The sequence below is a fragment of the Carettochelys insculpta genome, chromosome 1 (assembly GCF_033958435.1).
Source record: "Carettochelys insculpta isolate YL-2023 chromosome 1, ASM3395843v1, whole genome shotgun sequence".
NCBI classification, from domain to species: domain Eukaryota; kingdom Metazoa; phylum Chordata; order Testudines; family Carettochelyidae; genus Carettochelys; species Carettochelys insculpta.
In genome coordinates, this window is record NC_134137.1 from 279017557 (window position 1) to 279029231 (window position 11675).

The 11675-nt window shown below is 45.6% G+C and overlaps 1 protein-coding gene across 15 annotated transcripts in view; it reads right to left on the reverse strand.

Annotated features, from left to right (window-relative positions):
• RBFOX2 (RNA binding fox-1 homolog 2) overlaps positions 1-11366 on the reverse strand; it is a 279211-nt gene extending 267845 nt beyond the window's left edge. For 7 of the 15 annotated variants that reach the window (XR_012647425.1, XM_075008282.1, XM_075008291.1 and 4 more), the window contains exon 1: positions 10880-11365. Coding sequence is in view for 14 of the 15 variants with exons in the window: in XM_075008282.1 (XP_074864383.1) it covers positions 10880-11050 (171 nt within the window). In the remaining variant the exon portion in view is untranslated. Of the gene's footprint in view, positions 1-10879 lie in introns of all 15 variants that reach the window. The other 8 variants (XM_075008343.1, XM_075008361.1, XM_075008352.1 and 5 more) reach the window with 2 other exon arrangements.
• Positions 11367-11675: the final 309 nt, after the last annotated feature.

Consider the following 11675-nt stretch of genomic DNA (forward strand, 5'->3'; position numbering starts at 1 on the left):
TGTTATCCATGTTTCATGTTATCCATGAAACCTTAATTCAGCCTCTTATGCATGAGTGATAAAATTGTTAAATACGTGATCACATACTACGGCTACATCTCAGACTACTTTTTGCATTGTAATCCTGCCTCATTCAGTGCACAGAATGGAGAGTGCTCAGACAAAGAATTGTGGGTGTGTATGTGAATGGGACCATCATCAATACGACACTTATTTGTTGAACAAGATGGAAAGTGAGTGGTGATGAGGCAGGGAATTGCAGAAAAAGGAAGCATGACTTTGTGTTTTAGGCATGTAAATGTTGTCCTGGAGAAAGATTCTATCCCTGCCTTTGATGCAACGTTTGTGTGTGATGCTAGGCAAGCTACTCAAACCAAACTTTTCACAAATGATCATTAATTGCATATTCCCTCATTTTTAAGTGACCAATTTGAGACACAGGGGCAAGGGATAGCTCAAGGGTTAGCGCATTGGCCTTCTAAACCCAGGATTGTGAGCTCAATACCTGAAGGGGCCACTTACGGATTTGGGGCAAATAGATTAAAAAAAAAAAAAAGAGAAATCGGTGAGGGATGGTGCTTGTCCTTAATAAATAACATTAAACCATTCTTTTTGTAAGTCCTATATTAAGAACAGTGCACACAATGATTTGTAATATGATACTTGTTTACTGCAGGACGTTCACAAACTTTTTATATGTATTTCCTCACACTTTACATGTGCATTTGTACCACTGTCTTCCTGACTCTCACTCCCAAACCCCCTTGAATTCTGCCAATTTTACTTCATGTTTAATTTCAGTTTTCTTTCTTAAAAGGCATGTTGCCCTTCACTGCAGGAAAGCCGCAAGCTACCTTTTCCTTTTCAAAAATCACGAATATTAGCAACACACTCAAAACACAGATAAGATATCACATCCCACAATGCACCGCACATATTAAAGGGGGATTTATCCAATGTTACAAGACCACATACTGTTTGCTACTTAGATAGGAGTTATTCATCACTGGGCTTTTAGACATGGACCATTGATCAAAAATAATCAAGAACTTTTTTTTTTTGTTTGTTTGTTTGTTTTAAAACTTTGCAATTAGAGCATTGGGAACCACAAAGAAGTCCTTAAAGAGCCACAGGTGGCTCTGGAATCACAGGTTCCAGACCCCTGAACTCAGGAGTATAAGAACTCATGCTAGAGCCCCAGGCTCTTGCTGACTGGATTGGCAGAAGCTGCAAGTGTTGGCAGGGACAGTTAACAAGCTAGTCTTTTCTCTGAGCCCAGAATCCCACGGGGAAAGTCACACAAAGAGAGTGAGTTTGCTAGAGCTGTGGTGGGCAACCCACGGGGCTCTACCTGCAGCCGTGGATCAGCTGTTTGTGGGGGAGGAACGTGACAGAGCACAAATCAGTGGATGTGCAGTGCTCCAAAAAGTGCTGGAAGGGCCAGGGAGGAATAGTAAGTGTGGGGCTCTAGTGCCCCAGTAGTCAAGAGGCTCACGGGGGTAGGTGCAGAGAGTTGGTCCACAGGGTGCAGATAGAACCCCCGTGGGCTGTGGGCTGCTGTGGCCTACTGAGATGATGGAGAAGTACTCATGTGACTCACCCACTATTCATGGTTGCCCATTGCAGTCCTAGAGTATCCCCCAGCACCCACAAGGAAGGAAAGGAAAGGTGGCGAGGAACATCCTCCATACCAACTAGCTCGAGGCTTTCACTCAGAACTAAAGAGGCAGCAGAAAAAAACAGAAACTCCATACACAAGCTGACTTGGGAGAACAAGAGCCCATCAGAACTTTCAGCAGTGCCTTTTCTGGGATAAGGCAGATATACAGCAATACTTTATAGGGTTAGGAATACCCATGGGGATACACAGAGGTCTTTCAGGGGATACATCAATTCATCTAGGTATTTGCTAGTTTTGAAGAGGCTACATAAAAAGCACTAGCAAAGTCAGTGCAAACTAAAATTTCACACAATTACTTGTTTTTATTGCTCTCTATACCATCCCCTGGAATTTAAGTACAATATTTATATTCCAATTGATTTATAAATATGTTAAAATGAAAAAATTAACAGTAAAATTATGTCCAATTTTCTACACAAGTAGTTTTTTTAAAGTAAGGTTTAACTTGGAGATACACAAGACAAAGACTTCTGACCAGGATACAATAGTCTGGGAAGGTTCAGAGCAATGGATCTAAAGGATAGTGCAGTAGCCTATGTAGATTGAGCATATTCTAGAAAAAGTTTCATTCCCACCCCTCTCAGAGAGGCAACAGCAACCACAGACACTAAATTATATACCTGTGGTCCCAATTACAGCTTCTTCCTACTACACACACTACATTAAGACTTCAGTGAGGCCATGGTGGAATTTCACTCCTGAGCATCAGCCCTGATGGTGGCAGTTATCCCAGATGTCTGCAAAATTCTGCTAAAATAACAGAACAGGAAAAGCTTTTCAAGAAAGCCTCAGCTCACAGATGTATTCCAGGCCCTGGAAGCAGCCTGAGTTGGATCTTCTAGATCCTGGGATTTCATGAGCATCTAGGAAGCATAACTTGATACTCACAATACAACAGCACTACATAAGATAATGTCTTTAGCTCTGCTGTTCTGATTTTAACCACAAATAGAGGAAGGGGAGAGGTTTCAAAAGCATCCCCCTACCTCTGTTTTTCCAGTAGTTCAGGTTCTTCCCTTCTTTGCATTAAGTAGTTTTTTTTTTTTGTTTTTTTTTTTTTATTTCAAGCAAGAGGCAATTATGATCAGGCCAAAGCAATACAGCCACAAAAAGAAAACAAACAGTACATGTGTCTAACCCATGTCTCTGGAAGAATGCATCCAATTATCCTGTGCAAAGCATTCTCCCTTGGCAGAGGCAACAGGGACACACACAATCAATCACACTGGTTAGGCATGGGGTGGGGAAGGAGCGGTTAATCTGCTGTAGTGGAGACCTATCCAGGCATATGTCTAACTCACAGGGACTGGAAATATCCAGTTCCCACACAACCTAAATTACCAAGATGCCCTATAGGTTACATCCCCCTGGTCTGGCACCCTCTGGACGTGAGTGGTCCCCAACCAGGCATTTTGCTGGCCATGGGTAGGTCAATCCCCTGCTGGCCTCTGGCCCCGCTCCCAGGCACCCCTCCTGGCTAGTGGCCACTTCCTGGCCCCTGTACAACTGCCCCCCAGCTGCCCGTCTCCGGACTCCATTCCCCAGTTCCATGGGCCCCCATGCCCTGGATCCAGCTCTACCCCAGGCCCACCCTCGGCCCTGCTCCTCAGCCCTCCCCCCAGCCATCCTCCCCCCCTCCCAGGCCACCATTCCTCAGGTTACAGATGTTGCCAGTCCAGAGAGTCAGATTTTACAGCTTCAACCTACAGTATACTTGATAGGGATCCAGTCTCTCAATGAATGAGCCAACAGAAGAAGCTGCAAGAGCTTTCTTTGCACTGCCCTATGGGGGGGGGGCTCATGTTCAAGTTTCAAAACCATTCCTCACGAAGTAAACTAGGTGCATCTTCCATAATTCCCTCTGCTGTAACACATTGTTAAGCCACTTAAGAACACATTCCCCTCACAGCTACTGTTCCATTCCAGTCCAGCCCAAAAACAGAGCCAGGTGTGGCGGCGTTCAGTAGGCACCATATGTCCGCGTGACAAGGCAGATGAGAACAGTACTGGGACTGTTCACAAGCTTTTGTCTAAAACTTTGGAGACTGTACACAAGTGGGAATCCACAACACAGAATGATCAGACAGTCTATTTTTAAGTAAAGCCCAGGATACGGCAAAGGTTGCAAGAGGTTGATAGCCATAGGTATATAATTGGGTATGTCAGCAAAACTGATACAAAAGATGAAAAAAGTGCTTTGAGAAAAAACATGCACGTACAGCTGATGTACATCTTTCAACCAAGCACTTTTCTTGAATTCAAAATGACTGTGATCAAAATAAAATTCACAGTAGAGCAGAGAGAGTTAAGGCCCAAAGCTCAGCCAAGTGGCTCTCATTCCTAAACTGCAGGATTATTTCATGACAGCTACACTCCAGAGTCACCTTAATACCACTGTAAAATGTAGATCAACAGAATGCTTCAATGAACTGGAACTGGTTACCGCTAATTGCCTCTCTCACTTTACTTCTGGATGCTCCTCTGTAATAGCTGTAATATCTCAGAAGAGGCTTCTACAAACACACAAATGCAGGCAATTAATATTTCAAATGGGGAAATTAAACATGAGGTTGCCATGCCACCCAAAGCACCCGCTAATCTCCTCCCAGACCTTTTGCTCTTACTCTTACACCCAGTTACAAAGGGCAGATCAAACTTCATCAGACTCACCAGCTGACTGAATGACAGAGAATTGCCTGTACTGATAATTTTCAGCATTTCTCCCCGTAGTCCATCCACAGTTTGACTCCAGCAGTACTAACAACAGTGGAATCACTTGAGCAGCAATGGGCAACCTAGGCTAGTGAATGGGCCGCATGAATGGCTTCCTTCATCTCAGTGAGCCACACGATTGTCATAACCAAGGCAGTCTCCCAGGATGGGATACTCTTGCTCACTGATTTTGCCTACCTAGTATTTGTGGGGTGTGACAACTGAACCTTAGCAGCACTCTGATTGGATCCAGAGGGAGCACATGGCTCTCAGCGTCAATGCTGTGTGCAATCAGCATGCACCACATTTCAAGTGCCTCTGCTTTAAACGCCTGTCCCTTTAGCAATACCAGTACAAAGAACACGACACGGATGGAAACCAGCAGAATATGGCAAACCTGCAAACAGGCCACAGTAAACAAAATGTCTCATGGGACACACACAGAACCTTGAAGGACCACATAACCCTTGGGCCACAGGTTTCATAACACTGCACTAAAGGCATTTTTAATGGTGTCATTGGTGCACTATGTACACTAATGTTTTCACTACTGCTACACCAAAAACTGGGAAGTCCTCAGTGTAAATACATCCACATACAGAGACTGGAGTAAATCCGGGACCCAGCATGTCACTCTGGCTTCTTACAATCCTCTTGAGACTAGTGCCTACTTCAGCACCAACTATGAAACTCATATGGTGAAATGGAAGTGCTGCAAATGAAACTACTGGAAATAACACAGACTACTTCACACAGGAGAAGCCTGGAGGGCAGGTCACATTGTGCTACCCTGGTTATGAACCACATTGGCTACGTGGACAATGAAGTTCTCGAAATGGCCACGAAGATCCCAGAATTTCTGGGAAATGCAAAGGTTTCTAATTGTGTATACCGTAAAATAAGTGTTCACACAGCACTCATCCTTATATGGAAAGAAAACAGTTCCCAGATGAAACAGACCTTGATTTAGCTTCTAGACTTAAAATTCAGGCTATCACCTTTCAATACATGCCTCTAGAACCCAGAGAAATATTAATGGGCTCGTTTGGTGTTCTGCTGCATCCACCTGACCTACTCGGGGCTGTCTTATCTTCCTGAATGCGTGAGGGAGAGAAACAGGTATAAACAGCTCCCAACTTCACTACCAGCCACAGCCTTCAGTTTGTTCCTAAAGGTTCTCTTTAAACTTGCAAAGAATATATAAAACCTTCCCAGGTTTCACTTATGAGGCAACTGCAACATCCATCCAGAGAGTTTAAAAAAAATCCAGGGAATAAAGGTGAACAGCGAAATAAGTATGAACCAGAAGATGGGTTATACACATCCATATCAGCCCAAATGTGCTGGTCTACATCCCAAAATTTAAGTAACCCACAGCTTCCCAGTTAAACTCCCACACTGAATCTCAGACAGGGATTAATACAGGAAACACAGCTACAAAAATAGCTACAAAGATAGCCACAAAGTCACAAAAAGTCCAAGCCTATATGCATCTTCAACATCTCCTCGAGCCATTTGCTCTTCTTTATAGGAGTTAAGAGGATCTGGTAACCAGTCATCGTCATAGGGATGCACTTATTCATAAAAGGATGGACCACCTGGACTCTTCCTGCCTATTACAGTCCCAGTCAACTCTCCTCCTTGCAGAACCCAATCCAGAGTTGCATGAACAGCAGAAAGGAGAAAAAGCAACATTAGCACAGAAAACATCAGTGGCGTGTCTCACATTCACCTTACTCAAAGTTCCATTAATACCCAGAGTTATAGCTGACCAGCAGCAAATTCCCCTCATGTGTCTCACAGAGATACTGAATGCATATGACAGACGGGCCATACCCAAATGAGCAGTGCTGTAAAATAAAGTCTTTGACAACACTTTAACAGCAGATTCATAGTACCACCAACCTATCCACTACCAGGATACTTACCCTCAGAAGCAAAAATGTTTTAATTCACAGAAAAAGGCAAGTTCAGAAAGAAAGTTACCCCTAAATTAAGTAGAAAATACAGAAGGGAGGGGTGGCTGTGTAATTCAGCCCCTTCACAAGCCAATCAGGAGAGAAGCACTTGGACGTTTTCTCCAGTGATGGCCAAGAACCCTGGACATCCAAGTTAACTGGCCTTCCATTAATGCCACAATGAAGAGGACAGGATGGACACCCTCTGACTCAATGTTTTCCATGATAATGTTGTTTTTTCAGTTCCAGTCTCCGACCCCCATTTTCTCCTACGGAAGGAAAAAAAAGAGTGAATGCTTCCCAGAGAGTTCAGTGCCCCAATTTGGTTCTCCACACAGAAACAAAAGTGTGTTCATCTCAGTGGCACTCTTCCATCAGTCAGGCAACCTTTTGGAGAAGTAGTGGATCAAGCTGTTTCAAAGGCAATTTAGAGGGAAAAGGTGCTCAAGTGAACCAAGGAATCGCCTCTTTGAAACTGCAAATCCCCCAGAAAAACCCCTCTGTGGAACAGCAAAACCCCCAGTTAAAATCTTAAACCACAGTGTTTAAATGGTTAATAGATGAAGCAACAATGCACTTGGGACTCTGTTTAAAAAGTTTGCAAACACATCCAAACCCTCCCAGGACACATTTCTGGCCCAGCAGAGCCGATTTGCCAATTACAGGCCACAGGGAGTTTGATAAAATCAGCTTATGCTGGACCTTCTGCTGCTGTGGCTAATTCTTTCCCCCGCCCTCATACACCCTGATTACCAGAAATATGTCCTGGATTCAGATACCAGCTATGATCCGATTTGTCCCAATCCCAGCTCAAGCGGCTTTACACCACTCTACTAACAAGATCAGCATCAGCCAAACACGGCTTATCCAAGCTGATCAGAGATGGATTAGATAATGAAACCCTAACTGTGTAAGCTGTCTGCTAGTGCCAGGGCTGAGAGAGTGAAAGAATAAGAAACTCAATATACATAAGGGTTACATTAGCACCTAACACACACTTTGTCCCCAGCATTAGTTTCTCACTAGCCAGTTACTATCCTGAGTCTCTCTTTGTGACCTACTTTTAAATTCTATATTCACAGACCAAAAAAAAAAAAAACAATTAGGTTTATGGAAGAGTTAGTATTTTCAGTAACTATGTGTTGATTTATTATATTATGCTATTCTTCCCTATTCTGATTCATTCTTCACCTAATGATATTAATATGTAATGCTTTAGCATAAAGAAAATTCTGATAAATGTGGCAGTTCAGGGCCCCTTCATAACCTTTACAAGGTCTACAGGCACAAAGTCTACAAGTTTCGAAAACAGCAGCTACAAAGCTTAGCTCCTCTGGAATAGAAAGCAGGAAATGTAAAGGACCTCCCAGAGCCATAAAGTATGGTCACTAGCTCCACATTATTTCTAGCTTTTATAAAATTTATGATACTTACAAATCCTATGTACAAGTAGTTCATATCTTCTGCAGCATCATGCCTAACTTAGACATGGAGGATTTACTCAAAAAGTAGTGACTTCAAGCATTAAAAGTACCTGAGCACTCTCTCCCTAATGATGGCCAATCAAGTACTACATTTTTACATTAAGGCATCTTCAAAATATTAAGAATCATCATTTTTTCTTAAAAAAAAAAGAAAAAATGTAACGCAACTGCTTGTCTGATTAGCCTCAAACTTTCCACTGCCCGTCCTCTGAACCATCCCAAAAAAAAATGAACCAATCTCCTCTGGCCTAAAAATAATCATGTGAAACTTCGGGCCAAGAGAACTTTTTTTTTCCTCCAGTGTTTTGAGAATTGTACGTCTGTCTATATTATCTCTGTGAAAAGCATAAATATATATAAACTTCTATGAAATATTTGTATTGGGTAGCACTTAAAGGCCATCACCACGAAACAGGGTTCTATTATGACAGGCACTGTACATAACAAAAATACAGTCCCTGACCAAATTTACATGGGCCTTTTTCAACACATAAAATTCCCCAACAATTCAATTAAAAACACAAGATTAATGAATTTAGTTAAATCAGAGCAAACTTGTGTGAACAAATATATTTGTAAATTAGCTGTAAACCAAATTAGCCACCATAATTTAATTGAATCAGTGCATCTTATTTGTGTACAGAAGACCAGCAACATATGCCCTGGCTTTCAACTCCTAAAAAGTTGTCAGAATTTCATATCAGATTGAATAAACAAACATTTATAATTATCAAGATACATGTAAAATGCAAGGCTCCCCTCTATTCTGAATAGCTTTTCCAGTGCACTCTTGCCTAGTCTAGTTCACACTTCACACCTCTGAGGAAAAAAATCATTGCAACCATGGAAAAAAAAAGAACGGTATGCTTCCTGGAGGTCCCTGTAGTAGCTGGGAGCATTGCAAATTTAATATGTGATGTTCCAAATCAAGTTCAGTTGATATAATGGTGTGAGAAAAGAGGGATAACATGAGGGAATATGAGTATGAGTGGGTGGGGATGACACAAACAGCCAGGAAAGATCTGACACATTGAGGAACTAAATCCTTCTTGCTGTAAGGTCACGGGGGGAAAAGCCTCTGTATAACACCCATAAAATAAAAGTGAATATTGTATTGACACTTGGGAAGGGGTCAAAAGAGAAACAATGTTGTATGGGACACAAATCTCCCTTTAGAGACTATTAGCAAGAACTACACACCCAAGCAGGAGTGACAGCAGAAACAACATGATGAATAAATTGCATTGTTTTCAAAGAGTTCCACCACATTCAGTGCAAGAAACAGCAGAAAGAAGCACTGAGGCCATTGGCTTACCTCTAGCAGTAAAAAACGTAAAATATATCCAGAGAGAAAAATAAAAACTGCTATAAACAAATGCAGAAATACCCTCGCTTTTGTTCTCAACTGCACCTCCAAATTAGCCACTATTTACCAATACACAAGAGCATGATCCGGCTAAGAGAGTCATTAATGATTAGAAAAACACATGCATGATGGCTGAACAATTTGCCTTTGCCACTCCCACCCATAGCATCTCCCAGGGCAGTGCTGCCATTATACAGACTGTGACACCGTACATAGAACCTAAGTTAGAGGGAGATATCCAGCTGTTTGGGAAGGAAAGGTCCAGTGAAGAAACAAACAGAAACCTACAAGAAGAAACGTACTCTCAGTAACTTAAAGTACATCTGGATGACCTGTGCCCAAGTGAATTCATAAACTCCTGCCCATCTGTATATATAGGAGAGCAGTCTCTGAGATTACACACCAGATGCTCCTTGTTCCCTCATGATATCCAAGACATCTCTGTTCCATAAACTTAATACTCCAACCACAAGATGTCTCTTGCCATCCTGTAAACTACAGAAAATAGGAATTCAGTGGTATTCTCCCATTCATTAAAAACTGGAAAAAGCAAAAGAAAGAACAACAACAACAACAACAAAAGTAGTAAATGAAATCCACAATAAGCAGCTGTCACCAGTCTGGGGAACCTGAGATAGACATCCGCATCCAGTCACTCAGGGTAACAGACACAGTGATTTGGCAAAAGAAAACAGGTTAAAAGAGGGCAGTCCACATACTAGACATCAACAATTCTACAATGTTCTTTGCAGTTTTAGGTACTACCATACCTTTACCATAGGAAAAATCAGGACTGAAACAAAAATATGGGACAGAATGATGTATTTTCAAGGTTGTGCTTTTAAATAAACAGGCATGTAAAACAGTAACACATCAACCTGAGAAACTCATGTCTGAAAACCTATACTTTCGCTAGTTATCACACCTCAGAGTACCATTAAATAGATTAGAAAATAAGTTCTCTATTTTTATGCAGTTAGTTTAAAATGAGCATTTGAAATCACCTTGTATGTGATCAGTTTCACAATGTCTCTTGTATAGCCCCAATCCTTTCTCCCTAGCGGACGAGCCCCCTACAAACGCCTTGGGGAGCTCGGGCGGAGGGAGGGGGGGCACGACCAAGGTACAATTTGTTTTAAAGGAGTTTTAATAAAAAACAAGTCACATCATTGAAGAAAGCGCCAGCAAAACCAAGGAGCTGACAAAGGGTCCTTGTAATCGAGAAGCTGAAACCCATCGGCTACTCTCCGGACTCAGCACTGCACTCCCGTGGAAACAGTAACTTTGCGCGTTATGCTCGGCACTGAGACGAGGAGGGCGAGAACACCTCTAGGGACATTGGCTTCACGCCCGCAGCAGGGAGCGGGAAGCTACGGGGGGCGGGGTGGACCCACGAGCCGACTCAATTCCACCTCCCGCTCCAGTCTCCCCACCCCCACCCCCGACCGGCCCTGGTGCAGCCCGTGCCCGCTGGGTGCTGCAATGTCCCAGCCCTGCAAGTCAGGCCGGGCTCCTCCAGCCCTGCTCCCCGCCGTCTCGCCTACCTGGCCAGCTCCTTGCCCACTTTCGCGCCGCTCCCCACGGATGCCCCGCTCCATCCGCCAGCGTGCGGGCGCCCCCCGAGCCTGCACTGCCCCCACCCCCCGTAGTCTGCCCGCTGGGCGCGGGGCCCCGCTACCTGCATGCCGCCTGCGCCCGCCTCCGCCTCCGTCCGCAGCCGCTTGCTGTGGCCGCTCTCGGCGCCGTCCCCTCCGGACATGGGCTGCTCCAGCTCCGGCTCCCGCTTCACGCCCCGGGGGGCTCCGCCGCCGGGGAGGAGCTGCTGCTGGGGCTGGGTCCCCTCCGCCATCCGAGCCCGACCCCCCGGCCGCCCGCGTTCCCTGGGGGAGCCGCCGCAGCCGCACACGGGGTCGAGAGGGTCCCCGCCTCTCGCGATCGCCCGCTGGCGCTGCGGGCCCGGCTCGGCCCGGCCGAGGCGAGGCGAGGCGAGGCGAGGCGAGAGTCAGGGAGCGCGCTCCGGCGGCTCCGCAGCAGCAAAGTCCGTCCCGCAGCGGCCGCGCTGCCCAGCGACTCGGGCACCGACTCGGGCCAGCCACAGGGGCGGGGGTAGGCGGCGGCAGCAGCGACAGGCGGGGATGGGGGAGGGGAGCGGCCGGAGCCCCTCGGCTATCTCCGGAAACGCCAGCCAGGGGGCCGAGGCGGCGCGACCCCGCTCGGCAACCTTCGGGAATGGGGAGGGGCGGGGCCTCGGCCACCTCCGGGAATGGGGCGGGGCGGGGCCGCACGCGGGGCGGCGGGGCCTTCGAGCCTGGCAGCCCGGGGGGCGGGACAAGGCAGCTCTGGCCTCAGGGGCGGAGTCTTCCCCGCCCGCCTCCTGCCCAGGACCAGTGGACACCCCTGTTGTGTCTGGTGTTGCCGCCTGCGCCAGCTGCCGGATGGTGGTTTAACCCTCTAGCATGTCTGCAGCGGGGGGC